Source organism: Nyctibius grandis, chromosome 11, assembly GCF_013368605.1.
Source record: "Nyctibius grandis isolate bNycGra1 chromosome 11, bNycGra1.pri, whole genome shotgun sequence".
Lineage (NCBI taxonomy): Eukaryota > Metazoa > Chordata > Aves > Nyctibiiformes > Nyctibiidae > Nyctibius > Nyctibius grandis.
This window is the reverse complement of record NC_090668.1, coordinates 796,006-812,257: the sequence shown is the minus strand read 5'-3', so window position 1 is coordinate 812,257 and position 16,252 is coordinate 796,006. Positions and strand designations below refer to the sequence as shown.

Genomic DNA, 16,252 nt, shown 5'->3' with positions numbered 1-16,252 from the left:
CTCACCACCCTCACAGCAAAGAATTTCTTCCCAATATCTCATCTCAATCTCCCCTCTTTCAGTTTAAAACCGTTCCCCCTCGTCCTGTCACTCCATGCCCTTGTCAAAAGCCCCTCTCCAGCTTTCCTGTAGCCCCTTCAGGCACTGGAAGGTGCTAGAAGGTCTCCCCGGAGCCTTCTCTTCTCCAGGCTGAACAGCCCCAGCTCTCCCAGCCTGTCTCCAGAGCAGAGGGGCTCCAGCCCTCTGAGCATCTCCGTGGCCTCCTCTGGCCTCGCTCCAACAGCTCCACGTCCTTCTGTTGGGGGCCAAGCTCCCAGCCGCCCACGCTGGAAGCACGGCCCAGGGCTGCGCCTGCCTCCGGCTTCTGACTTGAATTAAATCCGAGCTGCGGCGGCGGTGGCGGAGGGGTGATGTCCTGGGGGGTGACACGGGGGGGTGATGTCCTGGGGGGGTGACATGGAGGGGTGATGTCCTGGGGGGGTGACACGAGGGGGTGATGTCCTGGGGGGGTGACACGGAGGGGTGATGTCCTGGGGGTGACATGGAGGGGTGATATCCTGGGGGGTGACACGGAGGGGTGATGTCCTGGGGGGGTGACACGAGGGGGTGATGTCCTGGGGGGTGAGAGGGAGGGGTGATGTCCTGGGGGTGACACGAGGGGGTGACGTCCTGGGGGGTGACACGGAGGGGTGGTGTCCTGGGGGGTGACACGGGGGGGTGATGTCGTGGGGGGTGACACCGCTGTGGGAGTTGGGCTCTGGGGACCCCGCTGGTGCCTCCCGTTGCCACCCCCGAGGGGCTCCCTGGGGCGGAGCAGCCCCTCCCTGGTCCCCACGGAGCGACCCCCGACATCCCCCCGACAGCCCCCGCTGGTCCCTGCGCTGCGCCCGGGGCCGGGTGGGGCGGGGCTTACGGCAACGGGGCGTGGCCTGGTGGCAGAGTGGGCGTGGTTTAGGGCACACGGGGGCGTGGTTTGTGCAGAAAGGGGCGTGGTCTCCCCGGAGAGGGGCGTGGCTGGCGCTGGCCCCGCCCCCCGCGGGCTGATATAGCGGCGCGCGGGGACGCGAGGCCCGGCCATGACCCTGCGGCGGCTGCGGCGGCTCCGGCCCAAGGACGAGGATGCGGCGGCGGCGGCGGCACCGGAGCGTCCCGGCCCCGCCGACGTGTACCGGGCGCTGGCGGCCGCCGGCGGTACCCTGCCCCGGGTGCGCAAGGTAGGGCCGGCGGCGGGGAGGGCGGCGGGAGCCTCCAGGCTGTGCCCCGGACCCAGCACCGGGAGTGCGGGGGGGGACCGGGAGTGCGGGGGGTCCCCGTCCCGCGCGGCCGCTGGTGCCTGCGCCCTGCGGGGCTGCCCCGGCGGCTTCTCCTGGGCTCCTGTCCTGCCCCGGTGCCCCCCCAGCCTTTTCTCCGTGTCCCCGGTCCTGCCCCGGTGTCCCGGTCCTGCCCCAGTGACACCCCCCCAGCCTCTTCTCCTGCCCCAGCATCTCCCCAGCCCGGTCCCATCCTGCCTCAGTATCTTCCCAGTGTCCCCATCCCGCCCCAGTGTCCCCCCCCAGTCCCTGTGTCCTGTCCCGGTTCCCCGCCACGTCCTGCCCCAGTACCTTCCCTGTGCCCCTGTCCTGCCCCAGTGTCCCCCCCAAGCCCCACGTCCTCTCCCGGTTCCTCCCCACGTCCTGCCCCGCAGCCTTCGGGGCGCGGGGACAGGCCCCCACCCTGCTGTACGTGGCCATGTCACCAGGACAGGCGTGTCCCCACGGCCCCCCCGGACTCTGCCCCGCAGGGAGGGCAGGGGCACGGGGCACAGGGTACCCCGGGGTCTGGTTTGGTGGGACGCAGGACCATCGTGCCCCCACGCCCTGGGAAAGCCCCTCTCCGGTGGCGCCGGGGCTGTCACCGCCCCGACGCTCCCCCCGGCCCCGCGGCGCTTCCTGAGCGTCGGGGGGAAGCGAGAGCGGAGCCGACATCCGGAGCAGAAGTGGCTCCCGCGGCCGTGCTGGCGTGGGCCGGGTCACGTGCGGCGGCCTGGCTCCCGCTCGCTGGCCGAGGCCACCACCAGAGACGTCCCCAAAGGGGCTGGGGTGTCCCCTGTCACCTCCCCGTCACTGGGGTGACGTGGGGGCCCAACGTGACGGGCAGCAACTTTCCCTATGGCGAACGCACCCGATTCTGGTGGTTTTGCACTTAAACGCTCGCGGGTGCGTTGGGGACGGCCACCCATGGGGCTGGTGGCACCTGCAGGGCTGGTGGCACCCGCGTGGCACAGAGCAGAGGGAGCCGGTGATACCCAGCTGCCACCAGGATGGGCCACGTGCCACTCGGGTCACAGCTCACGATGATGCCGGCCACACCACGCCAGGGCTGCCAGAGCCCGGCGGCCGTGGAGGGGCATTTGGGGACAGCCCTGTCACCTCCTGCCCCGCGGCGAGGGTCCTGCCGTGCCCGGCCTGTCCCTCCGCCCGCCCACGCCTCCGCGCCCTCCACAACAGGGACATTGTCTGGGCCGGGGGGGAAAGTTTGGGATGAGAAAACCCGACTTTGTGCCCACAACAGGGCCCCTCTGTGCCCGGGGCCCCCCGGAGCGTGGCGTGGGGTGGGGTGCGGCGCGGGCTGACGTCAAAGCGTGGGGCGAGCGCGGAGCAGATGTGAGGGTGGCTTTGAGCACCCATAAAAGCCTCGTTATGCCCGGCCGGGTGGGTGGGGGGGGGGCCACGGGGCGATGGGTGCACCCGGGTGCTGGTTCGGTGCCGGCTTGGCACGGTGCTCCCCGGGGGTTCGGTGCTGCCCCGATGGGACACCCCGTTTCGGCTGTCCCCGGAGGGGGTGGCAGCGGGACGTGGCCCGGGACGGTGTCCCCCGCTGACGGCTCTCCCTCTGACGCAGGGCGCGGGGTTCAGGTGGGCGTCCCCGAGCCAGTCCCCGGAGGAGCACAGGTAGGGACGGGGGTCTGGGCCCCACAGACGGGGGGGGACACGCAGTGGGGCTGGGGTGGTGTCCCCTCTCTGCTCCAGACACCCCGCGGGGGCTGGAAATGGGGGTGATTTCATGGGGGAACCTGGGGCAGGTGAGAGCAGCGATGGGGACGCAGCTCCCTGGGGGGCCCTGGCACCCCTGGACCCCACGGGGACCCTGCCCAGCCCCCCTGGGAGAGGCTGCAGAGCTCTGGGCCTGGGGGGTCCCGTCCCTGGGGGCGGGGGGCAGAGAAACCCCGAAGCAGCGTTTCATTGGAGAAGCACCGAGGTCTCGGCGGGCGAGTCGGGGTGGGGGTGCCGGGGGCTTTGCCTCGTCCCTGATCCCTGTGTCCCCTCAGGAGGGTGGTGACACTGGAGAAGAAGGCGGAAGAGACCTTCGGCTTCGAGATCCAGGTGAGCGCCGTGCCGTGCCGTGCCATGCCGTGCCACACCACGCTCCCCACCCTTCCAGCCCACACCTTGCTTTGCATCGAGGGTATTTTTAAGTTGTCTCTGCGCCAGGGTTTATTTTTGGCGGTGACGGAGCCGCCTGGTTACCGAAGCCACCTCCGGTCCGTGACAGCGGGGCGGCCCGGGGGGGGCCCCGCTTGGGGTGCAACCATCAGGGCCGAGACACCCCACCCCGGGGTGCTGCCCCGCGTGGCTCAGCAGCAATTAAATGCTGCGATTGCTGCCTCGTGGCTGCTCTTGGGGGGGTTTGGGGGGGACCCCGGGGGTTGGGGGGGTCCCTGTGCCTCTCACCCGTCCCCCCCGTTTCAGACCTACGGGCTGCACCACCAGGACAGGAACAGCGTGGAGATGTTCACCTTCGTGTGCCGGGTGCACGGCGGGAGCCCGGCCGAGGCGGCGGGACTCAAGGCCGGTGAGCACATCCCTGGGGGGGCCCAGGGGGGGCCTGGCAGTGGGGACCGGTGTCCCTGAGCCCGTCCCCCCCCCACCCTGCTCCAGGGGACACGATCACGGGGGTGAACGGGCTCAATGTGGAGGGCGTCCGGCACCGTGAGATCGTGGAGATCATCAAGAGCTCAGGCAACGTGCTGCGGTGAGCTGGGCGGGGCACAGGGTGCGGGGGGGGGGCGTGAGGTGGCCCCCAGCCCCTCCGCACTGACGGCTGCTGCCCCACAGCCTTGACACGCTCTATGGGACGTCGGTCCGGAGGGCTGAGCTGGAGGCCCGGCTGCAGTACCTGAAGGTGAGGATGGGGAAATGGGGGGGGGCTGGGAGGAGGTGGGGGGGTCAGGGGGTGCTGGGGACCCCCCCCACGGGGCCCTCACCCCCCTCTCCTTCCCCGCAGCAAACGCTCTACGAGAAGTGGGGGGAGTACCGCTCGCTGATGGTGCAGGAGCAGCGGCTGGTGCGGGGTGAGCGGGGGCCGGGGAAGGGGAGGGGGGGCTGTGGGGCACCCCCCGGCCCCCCCTGACCCCCCCCCCCCGTGTCCGTGTGTCCCCAGGCGTGGTGGCCAAGGACCCCAGCATCTACGACACGCTGGAGTCGCTGCGCTGGTGCCTGCAGGGTGAGGGGGGGCTGCCCGGGGGCTCCCCCCGCGCCGGCAGCGACGAGTCCCTCTACCAGACGTGCCTCTTCCCGGACCCGCTGGACGGGGATGGCACCGGGGACAGCGGGGACCCCGCGCCACCCCCACCACGACCCCGGCCCACCCTGACCCGCAGCGCCAGCCTGAAGTGCGGGGGGGGTGCGGGGGGGGGCCCCCGGCTGTGGGCCCGGGCCGGGGACCCCGCAGCCCCCCGCAGGGACCGGCCCAGCACCTTCCGCCGGCGGCTGCTCAAGTTCATCCCGGGGCTGAACCGGGCGCTGGAGGAGGAGGAGAGTCACCTCTAGCCAGGGCCCCCCCGGCCCCCCCCCTATTTATTTATTTATTGCAAGAGGGTGCGCGCCCCCCACCCCCCGGGGGCCACGGAAGGAGCTCGGGGTCCCCCTCCGGGGGTCCCGGCACCGAGGGACAGACGTGGGGACCGTCCCCGAGGCGGCTCCCGAAGCCACCGCTCAGCTCAGGGCAGGGGGCACGGGGGGGGCCTGCATCCCCCCCCCCGCCACCCCGGGGGCTCGGGGGGGTCCTGCCACTCCGGGGGCTCTGGGGGGGTCCTGCCCCCCGCCACCCCGGGGGCTTTTGTACCGCGCCGGCACTCGCCAATACAGAGACGTTTTGCAGCGGTGTGTGGCTGTGCCTGGGGGGGGCAGAGCCCCGTGGGGACAGGGACAGGCTGGCACGGGGGGGGACATGTCCCCTGGGGCCGCCCACCGGGCCACAACCCCCCCCCCCTTGCCCCCGCGCCACCCCCTTTGCCCTCCTGTGTGCCAGGCTCTTGGGGTGACCGGTGTCACCTCGGACCCCGCGTGGGCTCTTGGGGACCCCCCGTGTCCCCCCGCCGCGGGGCCAGGGGCCGTGTCCCGGTGCTGTGGGGGCCCCAGCCAGGCCCTTCCTGCCCCACTTCCTCGGGAAGCCGGTCCCACCCCGAGCCCTTCCGCCAGCGGGGAGCGGGACGGGCACCGGGGGGTCCCCCCACGCCCCCGCCCCAGTGCCCTCCATGCTGCAGGGCTGCGTGTGCACACGTGTGCCATGTGCCTGCGCGTGTGCGTGGGGCAGGGCCGGCTCCTGCCTTGTCCCCGTTCCAGGGTGGCTCCGTGCTTGGACATTTATGGTCTGGCTCACGAGGCCGCACTCGCAGCCCCGGCTCACGGCGCCTGCCCGCGCGCTGCCAGGCTCGGGGCACCCCGTCACGGGACCCCCAGCAGCAGCTGCCACCCCACGCAGGAGCTTTTTATAGCCCCGGCCTGGAGCTGCGTGTGCCCGGGGCTGGGCAGGCGCCAGCTGGACACCGGGGTCACGCGTGGCACCGGCTGAGCCGGGCAGTGCCCGGGGGGCCGAGGCTGCGGGGTACGGCCCGGGAACGCCCCGGAGCAGCCTGTCATTACGGACAAATATAGGCCTGGGGCAGGGAGCCAGCGCTGGCCGTGGGCACCCCCCAACACCCACCTGGCCTGTGGGCACCCTGCAATCACCGTGGGGCCCGGGGGCACCCCGCAACCCCCCCAACGCCCACCCAGCCCCAACCACCCAGGCCCTGGGGGCAGCGGGAAGGGCTGGCTGGTGGCCGCTGTGTCCCTGTGCCCTCCCAGGGGTGCTGGGGGGGGTCTGGCAGCCCAGGGCCAGTGCGAGCCGGGGCTCCCCACGCGCACCCCCGTGGCCTTGCCGGGGGGACGGGGCTCACGTTTCCTCCCCCGGGGCCAGCCTGGGCCCCGCGGCCTCTCCCGGGGTACAGCTAATCCCGGGTGCGGGGCCGCCCGTGTCACCCTCCTGCCTCCGCCGCCACCGAGCGAGGGGTGCGAGGGGGCTGCAGGCGGCCACGCTCTGCGACCCCGGCGGCTTTGGGACCCCCGACAGCTCCGGGACCCCCGACAGCTCCGGGACCCCCGGCCTGACCCTGTCCCGGGGGCTCCTGGCCGTACCCCCGGGCTGGCACCGCCTGCAGCCCCGAGCCGAGCCCCGGTACCGGCCGAGCCCGGGGGATCCCCGCGGGGGCGGCCCCGATGATGCCGCGGGATCCCGGCGACGTCAGCAGCCAGGCGTGACGTCACGGGGCCCCCGCCGGGGGCGGGCGGGGTAACGGGCGGCGGGAGGAGGCGGCGACGGTGCCTGGACCCCGGCCGTCCCCCCCGAGCTCCCCCACGGTGCCGGGCTTCCCCCCTCGCCGCTCCCCGCAGGGCCGGGGGGGTCCCGTGAAGCCGGGCAGGGTCCTGGTGCCGGGGGGTCCCGGCAGCTCCTCCCCGTCCCGGTCCCCGCCGTGCCGCCCCGACGCCCCGGGGATGGGCCGGTGCCCAACACGCAACTCCCGGCGCTGGCTGCGGCTCCCGGGACACGGCGGCACCGGGCAGAGGGCTGCTCCGGGGGCTGTGCCGGGGGGGCTCTGCCGCTGCGGGGGGGGCATTGCTGGGGGGGCACTAACGGGGAGGGGGCATTGCTGGGGGGGCACTAACGGGGGAGGGGACATTGCTGGGGGGGCACTAACGGGGAGGGGGGCATTGCTGGGGGGGCACTAACGGGGGAGGGGGGCATTGCTGGGGGGGCACTAACGGGGGAGGGGGGCATTGCTGGGGGGGCACTAACGGGGAGGGGGGGCATTGCTGGGGGGGCACTAACGGGGGAGGGGGGCATTGCTGGGGGGGCACTAACGGGGGTGACATTAACGGGGCTGCCAACCGGGAGGGGACGACCAGGCACGGCGGGCTGGGTCCCCCAAGATCCTGGGTTCGCCCCCGGGAGCGGGTACCGGAGGGTTCAGGGATGGCACCGGAGGGTACCGGGGGGACATCGGGTCCCCCCCCCGCCCGTCCCTCGCCCTCCCGCCGGCCCCGCACGGGCTGAGCTCATCTTTCCAGCCCCCGGGCCGCGTTCCCGGCGCTGGGCGCCCGCCAGCAGCCGCCGTTCTTTCCATCGCCGCCGCCAGGGTCTCCCCGCGGGGACCGGGACAGGGGAGGGGGACGGGGGGTCCCACCGAGGGGCTGTCACCCCCCTGTTCCCCTCCGCACCCGGGCACCGAGCGTGAGGAGACCGGGGGTACCGAGACGCTGAGCACCGAATATACCGGCTGAGATGGGCACGGGGCATAGCGGCACCGGGGATGCGGGGGAGCACCGGGGATACCGGCACCGGGAACAGCGGCACTGGGAGGGCACCAGGGATGGGGGGTCCAGGGATGGGGGCACCGGGTATAACGGCACCGGGGATACAGGCACCAAAGGAGCACCGGCGATGGGGGTACAGGGGATGGGGGCACCGACGGGACACCGGGTATAACGGCACCGGGGATACCGGCACAAAAGGGGCACCGGGGATGGGGGTAATGGGGGATGCCAGTACCGAGGTACCAGCAGCGAGAGGGTACCGGGGATACCGGCACCGATGGGGCGCCGAGGATGGGGGCACCGAGGTACCGGTCCCGGGGATACTGGCCCCGGCGTTAGCGGCACCGAGGGGGCACCAGGGACGGGGGCTCCGGGGATGGGAGCACGGAGGGGGCGCCGGGGATAACGGCACCGGAGGTACCGGCACCAAGGGGGCACGGGGAATGGGGGTACCGGGGGATGCCAGCACCGAGGTACCAGCAGCGAGGGGACACCGGGGATACCGGCAGCGATGGGGCACCGAGAACGGGGGCACCGGGGATACCGGCAGCGATGGGGCACCGAGGACGGGGGCACCGGGGATACCGGCACCGGGGATACCGGCACCAGGTCCTGCTGCCGCCCCTGCCCATCCCGACCCGCCGCTCCTCCCGGTGCCGACACCGGGGCCTCTCTCCCCCCTGTGTCCCCCCCTCCCCGCCGGCGGCCCCGGGAGCCCCGGGGACGGAGGGGGGGGGGAGGACCGGGGGGCGCCCGCGCTATTTTTAGCCGGGGCCGCGCGGGTATTTTTAGCCGGGGCCGCGGGTGCGTCAATGGAACCCCGCGTGCGTCACGGCCGCGCCCCCGCCGGAACCGCCCCCCCGCGCCCGCCCCGGCGCCGCCGTGCGTCACGGGCCCGCGCGCCGCCCCGCGCGTCACCGAGCGCTTAAGAGAAAGTAGTGGCGGGGCCGGAGCCCGGCGGAGCCCGCGCGGCGGAGCGGGAACCGGAGCGGGAACCGGAGCGGGAACCGGAGCGGGAACCGGAGCGTCGCCGCGCCGGCACCCGGGTACGGGCGGTCAGTGGGATGCGGGGGACACCGGGGGCGGGATGTCCCGGGAGCACCGGGGACGGGGGTGAGCGTGGAGAGCCGGGTCGGGTGTCCCCGGTGACAGCGGGAGGAGTCGGGTCGGGCGTCCCGGGTGGCACCGGGGGCTGAATCGGATCGGGCGTCCCGGGTGGCACCGGGGGCTGAATCGGATCGGGCGTCCCGGGTGGCACCGGGGGCTGAATCGGATCGAGCGTCCCGGGTGGCAACGGGGGGAGAGCCGGGATCGGGCACCCCGGTGACAGCGGGAGGAGTCGGTTCAGGTGTCCCGGTGGGACCGGAGGCGAATCGCGGCGGGCGTCCCGCAAAGTGCATGGTGTCGGGCGTCCCGGGTGGCACCGGGGGGAGCCGGTTCGGGCGTCCCGGGTGGCACCGGGGGGAGCCGGTTCGGGCGTCCCGGGTGGCACCGGGGGGAGCCGGTTCGGGCGTCCCGGGTGGCACCGGGGGGAGCCGGTTCGGGCGTCCCGGGTGGCACCGGGGGGAGCTGGTTCGGGCGTCCCGGCGGCACCGGGGTGAGCCGGTTCGAGCGTCCCGGCGGCACCGGGGTGAGAGCCGGGATCGGGCGTCCCGGGTGACACCGGGGAGAACCGGATCGTGTATCCCGGGAGGAGCCGGTTCGGGCGTCCCGGTGGCACCGGGGGCTCAGGGCAGTGGGCGTCCTGCAAAGTGCATGGGGTCGGGAGTCCCGGTGGCACCGGGGGGAGCCGGGACTCGCATGTCCAAAGGACACGGGTGTCCCGGCGAGTCCCGGTGGCACCGGGGGGAGCCGGGACTCGCATGTCCAAAGGACACGGGTGTCCGGCGAGCCCCGGTGCCACCGGAGAGAGTCGGGGGTGCCGGTGGAAGGGACCGGGCGGTGTGCGCCGTGCGAGGCTGGCCCTCCGGGGCACCCGGTAGCACCGGGGGGAGCCGGGAGGGAGGCGCACCGGGCGGGGACCGGCAGAGCGAGGGGGTCCCGGTCCTGGGTGTCCCAGGGAGAGCCCGACGCCGGGCTCCGGGAGGAGCCGTGCAGGACCGGGAGCCGTTTCTCGGGGCTTCCCTTAGCCCTGCCGGGCTACGGGGCAGGGACCGGGCTGGTGCCTGGTCCCGGGACACCCCACCGGGTCTGGCTGCAGCCAGGGAGAGCCGCGGTCCCGGGGGCTGTGGGGGGCAGAGCCACCCCCCAAACTGGGCATCGCCCCAGGAGCCCCGAGCAGAGCGGTCAGGGAGCCGAGGCGGGTGGCACCGTGCAGGCAGGAGGGTGCGGGCAGCACCGGGGGCACGACAGCACCGGGGGCATTGCCGTGTGGGCAGCACCGGGGGCACGGCAGCACCGGGGGCATTGCCGTGTGGGCAGCACCGGGGACACGGCAGTACCAGGGGCATTGCTGTGCGGGCAAGATGGTGCAGGCAGCACCGGGGGCATTGCCCATTGCCGTGCGGGCAGCACCGGGGGCACGGCAGCACCGGGGACATTGCCGTACAGGCAAGACAGTGCGGGCAGCACCGGGGATATGGCAGCACCGGGGCACTGCAGACAAGCCCCCCGCTGCCCCCCAGGCCTGGCAGCGGCTGCGGTTTGGCGCGGCGAGGCAGCAGGTGCGGGCAGGGGGGTGGGCAGCGTTACCCCCCCGGCGCTGCCGGCTGCTCTCACCCGCCCGCAGCCCAGGGCCCGGTGCCAGCGGCTGCCACCGGCCCTCGTGGGCAGCAGCCTCCGGGCCTGGGCACGGGCAGCTGCCTGCGCTCCCAAACGAGGAATCTGCAATTACCGCCCAGGCCGTGGGCAGCGCGGGGGCTGCGGGAATCCGTGCCCGATGCCCCGGGGGGTTCGTGGTGGGGGGACCCCAGACGCCACCAAGGGCAAAAGCACCTGAATGAGGAAGCGGTGACGGCACCGGGCGCTGCCAGGCAAACCCCACGGGAGGGGTCGGGGCTTTGCATAGCCCGGCCGGTGATTTGCAGCCGGGATTTGCATGGAGGAGAGGAAAACTGCCGCTGGCAGAGCTGGTGTCCCCCGCTGCCAGGTCCCCCGCTGCCAGGTCCCCTGCAGCCATGTCCCCAGCGCAGCCTTGTGCCCCCCGGCTGTGTACTGCGGCAGGAGGCAGCCGGGGGGTCACCGTCCCCTCTGAACCCACCAGCACAGCCCTGCTGCCCAGCAGACGGGCACAAACCCCACCGGGGTACCGGGAGTGGGCTGGGGGCCGGTGCCACCCCGTGGGTGCCAGGGCTGGAGCCACGCTGGGTATTTTTAAACTCGCCAGGCGGGTATCGGCTTTCCGGGTGCTGATGAAAGGTGCCCGCGCTTGGCTGGGGGAAGCCGGGGCCGGCGGCTGAGCTGGCGGCGGTGCCGTGCCGGGGCTGCGGCGGCCGGGGGCCAGGCGCGGCGTGACCTTTAAAGGTCTGCGAGATGAGTTACATTATCGCCTTGCCATCGGGGTCACCCCTGGCTTGGCTTTCAGCTGGACCCGGGATTCCTGTTACGTCCTGTGTGGGGCCGGGGGTGCTGGGGGGGTGAGGGTGCTGGGGGGGCTGGGGGGTGGGCTCCTCTCCCCCCGCCACGGGCAGGTTGGAGCCTGCGTGGGTCCGGCTGCGTTGGCTGTTCCGGATGGCTCCGGGATGGGTCATGGGGGTGTCAGACCCGGTTCAGCCCCGGCTCTGGCTTCCCCCGGCCAGCGCCGGGGCTCGGGAATCCACCGCCCGCATTCCTCCCTCCTTCCCTTTCGGGGCTTTGCTAAGCCAGCGTTTTGGGCAATGTCCTTTGCGCCCATTGGCTGCGCCGTGACCTTTCCCGGGGACGGTGGCGGCCAGCGGCTCCGGGGGTCCGGCCGCGGTGGGAGGGGGATCCCGGGGAAGCCCCCGCGGTTCTCTCTCCCCGCCCCGTCTCCATCCCCCGCCCGCGATGGAGGGCCCGCACGGCGGGGTCCCCGCTGACGGCCCGCTCTCCCCGCAGAGATGCCCTGCATCCAGGCGCAGTACGGCACGGCGGGCGCCGGCCCCTGCGAGCGCTGCCCGCCCGAGCTGCTGAGCCCCGACGGCGGCCGCTTCCCCATGGAGGTGGCCGGAGCGGACCTGGCGGCCGCCCCCGCCCTGCCCAGCTTCAGCACCTTCATGGAGGGCTACGCCGGCGAGTTCGACGCCTTCCTCTACCAGCTGCCGGCCGGCGCCCAGCCCACCGCCGCCTTCAAGCTGGAGGATTTCCAGGTGTACGGGTGCTACCCCGGCGCCTTCGGCGCGCAGCCCGACGAGACCCTCTCCTCCAGCGGCTCGGACTGTTACGGCAGCCCCTGCTCCGTCCCCTCGCCCACCACGCCGGGCTTCCAGCCGCCCCAGGCGCCGGGCTGGGAGGGCTCCTTCGGGGCGTACTCGCCGCCGCCGAGCTACGAGGGCGGGCGGCCCTGGGCTGAGCCGGCCAAGGGCGGTGGGGCGCAGCCCCCCTTCTTCGCCTTCGGCCCCCCGGCGCCCAGCCCCCCCGGCACCCTAAAGGGGCAGCCGGGCCCCTCGCCCCGCCTGGACCCGCGGCTGCTGGACACGGACGCCTTCGCCCTGGCGCAGGGCTCCCCCGGGGGCTTCGCCGGGCTGCCCCTGGCCCCCACCTCGCCGCTGCTGGAGGGGCCGGCGCTGGCCCCCACCAAGGCGCGCAGCCCCGGGGCGGGCGAGGGCCGCTGCGCCGTCTGCGGGGACAACGCCTCGTGCCAGCACTACGGCGTGCGCACCTGCGAGGGCTGCAAGGGCTTCTTCAAGGTAAGGGGACCCCCCCCGCACACACACCCCCGGGATGTTCCCACAATGCCTTGCGGCGGCGGGAGGATGCTGCGGGTCACCCCGGGGAGGGGCAGGGCAGGGAGCGCGGCCCCGGGGGCGCGGAGGCGGATGGCGGGGCCGGAGCGGGAGGCAGGGGAGGACAGAAGGGCTTTTGTTGGGCGGCCCCGGGCTGAGCTGGGCCGCTCCCTCCCCGCCCGCAGCGCACGGTGCAGAAGAACGCCAAGTACATCTGCCTGGCCAACAAGGACTGCCCCGTGGACAAGCGGCGGCGCAACCGCTGCCAGTTCTGCCGCTTCCAGAAGTGCCTGGCCGTGGGCATGGTCAAAGAAGGTACCGGGGTCCCATCCCGGGGTGGGGAGGTGGGGGGGGGTCCCAGCAGGAGTTGGGGGCGAGCCCCCCGCTCTGCAGCCCCTCTCCTGGCTGCGCTGAGGCCGGACACGCTCATCGCACGTCCCTCGCCGCAGTGGTCCGGACCGACAGCCTGAAGGGGCGGCGGGGCCGGCTGCCCTCCAAGCCCAAGCAGCCGCCGGACGCGTCCCCCGTGAGCCTCATCACCTCCCTGGTGCGGGCACACATCGACTCCGTCCCCAGCGCCACCAAACTGGACTACTCCAAGGTAGGGCCGGTCCCACCGCGCGCCCTGGCCGGGGCCGTGAGCCCTCGCCGCGTCCTGACGGCGTCCCCGCGGCAGTTCCAGGAGTCGGCGCCGTGCCGCTTCGAGAAGGAGGACTCAGTGGATGTGCAGCAGTTCTACGACCTGCTCACGGGCTCCATGGACGTCATCCGCAAGTGGGCCGAGAAGATCCAGGGCTTCGCCGAGCTGCCCCAGGAGGACCAGGACCTGCTGCTGGAGTCGGCCTTCCTCGAGCTCTTCATCCTGCGCCTGGCGTACCGGTGAGCCCCGGGATGGCACGGCACGGCGCCCCTGGGGACGTGCCAGAGCAGGGTGACACGTGGTTGGGACGGGCTGCCCAGGGAGGTGGTGGAGTCACCATCTCTGGAGGGGTTTAAGACAAGCCTGGACATGGCACTTAGTGCCCTGGTCTAGTTGCCATGGTGGTGTCAGGGCCATGGTTGGACCCGATGGTCCCAGAGGGCTCTTCCAACCTCGTTGACTCTGTGACTCTGTGGTTGTTGCCATAGATCGAAGCCGGAGGAAGGGAAACTCATCTTCTGCAACGGGGTGGTGCTGCACCGCCTGCAGTGCGTGCGGGGCTTCGGCGAGTGGATCGACGCCATCCTCGAGTTCTCCCACAGCCTGCACCGCATGAGCGTCGACGTCCCCTCCTTCTCCTGCCTCGCCGCCCTCGTCATCATCACGGGTGAGACCCTCACCACCACCACCCTGCCGCTGTCCCCTTCCCCGCCCTGCGGCCATCACCGTGGCCTCACGCCTCTCTGTGTGTGTGTGTCCCCCCTTAGATCGGCACGGGCTGAAGGAGCCGAAGCGGGTGGAGGAGCTGCAGAACCGCATCGTGGGCTGCCTCAAGGACCACGTGGCGGCGGCGGGGGCCGAGCCGGGCCGCCCCGGCTGCCTCTCCAAGCTGCTGGGCAAACTGCCCGAGCTGCGCAGCCTCTGCACCCAGGGCCTCCAGCGCATCTTCTACCTCAAGCTCGAGGACCTGGTGCCGCCGCCGCCCATCGTCGACAAGATCTTCATGGACACGCTGCCCTTCTGAGCACCCCCCCGGTGGGGGTCTGCCGCCAGCCCTGACCCCCCCAAGGACACCTGGGACCCCCTTGGAGACACCTGGATCACTCCCAGGGACACCTCGATCACCCCTCAGATGCCTGAGTCCCTCCTGGGGATACCTGGGACCCCCTCGGGGACACCTTGATCACCCCCAGAGACAACTCAGTCCCCCCTCAGATGCCTGGGACCCCCTTGGTGATACCTGGGACCCCCTTGGTGACACCTGGGATCCCCTCGGGGATGCCTGGGTCACCCCCAGGGACACCTTGATCACCCCCATGGACACTTCAGTCCCCCCTCAGATGCCTGAGTCCCCTTTGGGGATGCCTGGGACCCCCCTGGGGCCCCCTGGGACCCCCTCGGGGACACCTGGGACCCCCCCCGGGGAAGCCTCCATCACCCCCAGGGACACCTTGGCCCCCCCTCAGCTGCCTGAGTGCCCTTTGGGGACACCCGTGTCCCCCCCATGTGCCTTCACGGCGCCGGGCACGGACGCCCAGCACCCCCGGTGCCTTTCCCCCCCTGTAAAAACGCCCCCGTTGTAAATAGCCCGCGGCCATTGTACAGAGCGGGGGGTGGGGAGGGGGCTCCGTCCCCCCCAGCCTCCTCCCCCTCCCCTTTATATTATTTTTTTGTCTTTATTTTTCCTCTTTTTGGCCGTTTTCTGTATATAAACTTGTACGTTCAGCGCGAGCCGCCCCCCCCCTGATCTCTGTGTTTAATAGATGGTGGTTGGGGACGGGGTGGGGGGGGACAGCCGGGGGGTGCCGGCGCCGCACGTTGCCCACGCCGCTGCCCTTGAACCCTCGCTCACCCCGGCCCGGCCCCGCACCTGTCGCCAGCCTGATTTATGGTCCCCAAAATAACCGGGAAGCGTGACCGGGTCCCCCCCTCCCCGTGTCCCCGGGGACGTGGCCACGGGCATGGCAGGGGGACGGCGTTTGGGGTCCCCCTGTCCCAACTGGGGTCTTAAGGGGCTGGGGGTCCTGGTGCTTGGTGGGGGGACACCGGGCTGGCGCCGTCCCCCGGCTTGTCCCCTTCCTCCTGCCGGGGACAGCCCGGCCCCGGGGCAGATGGTAACGGGGGCACCAAGGGCCGGTGCCGAACAAGGGCCACATTGAGGTGACACACACAACAAGGGCCCCTCTGTGTCGTGTCCCCCCCCCCGCCATCCGCCCCCGCCGTGGGGAGAGCGGTGACGCACGGCGGGGCCGCGGCCGGGGGGTCGGTGTGCGGGGGGCCGGGCGCAGCGGGGACCGGGGGGCATGGGGCGGGCACGGCACGGCACGGCATGGCTCTGCTCTGGCTGTGGGGCAGGAGCAACCACGGCATGCCGGGGGGCAAGAATGGCCATGCCATGCCATGCCGTGCTGTGCCATGCCATGGGGCAGGAAGGGCCATGCCATGCCATGCCGTGCCGTGCTGTGCCATGCCATGGTGCAGGAAGGGCCATGCCATGCCATGCCGTGCTGTGCCATGCCATGGGGCAGGAAGGGCCATGCCATGCCATGCCGTGCCGTGCCGTGCCATGCCACAGCTCAGCAGCTGCCTGTCCCCACGTCCATCACGGTGCCAACCCCCACCCTGAAGCCACCAGGGAGGGCAGCCCCTGGCACCCTGAGGCCACCAGCTGGGTCGGAGCAGGGCAGCGGGTCCCTGTCCCCTCCCCGCAACACAGGGCTGGCCTCTGCCCACCCTGTCCCTGTCCCCATCCCCGTGGCAGGGGCTGCTGCAGGAGGGACGGGACGACGGTGCCAGCAGGGCCGGGTAAAAATAGCCCCGTGGCCAGCTCCAGCCATGCTGGTTGCCCCGGGGCTGCACGGCACAGACACGTGTGTCACGGCGTGTGCCCGGCCCTCCGCCCGGTGACATGCCACAGCCACAGCCCCCCCTGCTATTTACACCAGGACACGTGTCCCCGCGGCGGCGTGTGTGGCCTGACACTGAGACTGGAAAGGGGACACCGGCGTGGCGTGATGCCGGTGCCCCAAATCCCCGTGTCCCCGTGTCCCTCACGTCCCCATGTCCATCCATTCCCATGTCCCCATGTCCCTGCATCCCCCATGTCCCCACGTCCCCATGTCCATCCATCCCCTGTCCCTGTGTCCCTGTGCCCCCCA

General features: G+C 72.6%; 3 protein-coding genes across 3 annotated transcripts; 2 read left to right on the top strand and 1 right to left on the bottom strand.

Annotated features, from left to right (window-relative positions):
- The first annotated feature begins 1,076 nt into the window (after positions 1-1,076).
- Positions 1,077-5,138, top strand: TAMALIN (trafficking regulator and scaffold protein tamalin). The gene is made up of 8 exons (XM_068410269.1): positions 1,077-1,214; positions 2,881-2,930; positions 3,308-3,362; positions 3,729-3,831; positions 3,918-4,011; positions 4,095-4,161; positions 4,264-4,330; positions 4,420-5,138. Exons 1-8 carry the CDS (start codon positions 1,077-1,079, stop codon positions 4,806-4,808), a joined length of 963 nt encoding a protein of 320 aa, XP_068266370.1. The 3' UTR covers positions 4,809-5,138.
- A 3,400-nt stretch (positions 5,139-8,538) lies between these two features.
- On the bottom strand, positions 8,539-11,302 carry LOC137668876 (uncharacterized). The gene is made up of 2 exons (XM_068410691.1): positions 11,159-11,302; positions 8,539-9,357 (listed from the first exon to the last, which is right to left on the bottom strand). The coding sequence occupies exons 1-2, from the start codon at positions 11,300-11,302 to the stop codon at positions 8,539-8,541; spliced, it is 963 nt and encodes a 320-aa protein (XP_068266792.1).
- On the top strand, positions 8,550-14,825 carry NR4A1 (nuclear receptor subfamily 4 group A member 1). The gene is made up of 7 exons (XM_068410933.1): positions 8,550-8,659; positions 11,628-12,418; positions 12,640-12,769; positions 12,904-13,055; positions 13,131-13,333; positions 13,583-13,761; positions 13,862-14,825. The coding sequence occupies exons 2-7, from the start codon at positions 11,630-11,632 to the stop codon at positions 14,116-14,118; spliced, it is 1,710 nt and encodes a 569-aa protein (XP_068267034.1). The 5' UTR covers positions 8,550-8,659; positions 11,628-11,629; the 3' UTR covers positions 14,119-14,825.
- Positions 14,826-16,252: the final 1,427 nt, after the last annotated feature.

What these genes read in the sequence shown, in the direction of transcription:
- TAMALIN (XM_068410269.1), top strand. Translation starts at nt 1,077, where the DNA reads ATGACCCTGCGGCGGCTGCGGCGGCTCCGGCCCAAGGACGAGGATGCG. An exon ending in CCTTCGGCTTCGAGATCCAG is followed by an intron (nt 3,363 to 3,728) that starts GTGAGCGCCGTG and finishes CCCCCGTTTCAG; the next exon opens with ACCTACGGGCTGCACCACCA. An exon ending in GGCGGCGGGACTCAAGGCCG is followed by an intron (nt 3,832 to 3,917) that starts GTGAGCACATCC and finishes ACCCTGCTCCAG; the next exon opens with GGGACACGATCACGGGGGTG.
- NR4A1 (XM_068410933.1), top strand. Translation starts at nt 11,630, where the DNA reads ATGCCCTGCATCCAGGCGCAGTACGGCACGGCGGGCGCCGGCCCCTGC. An exon ending in GCTGCAAGGGCTTCTTCAAG is followed by an intron (nt 12,419 to 12,639) that starts GTAAGGGGACCC and finishes CCCCGCCCGCAG; the next exon opens with CGCACGGTGCAGAAGAACGC. An exon ending in CGTGGGCATGGTCAAAGAAG is followed by an intron (nt 12,770 to 12,903) that starts GTACCGGGGTCC and finishes CCCTCGCCGCAG; the next exon opens with TGGTCCGGACCGACAGCCTG.
- LOC137668876 (XM_068410691.1), bottom strand. Translation starts at nt 11,302, where the DNA reads ATGACCCATCCCGGAGCCATCCGGAACAGCCAACGCAGCCGGACCCAC. An exon ending in CCCCCGGCCCCACACAGGAC is followed by an intron (nt 9,358 to 11,158) that starts GTAACAGGAATC and finishes TGCACTTTGCAG; the next exon opens with GACGCCCACTGCCCTGAGCC.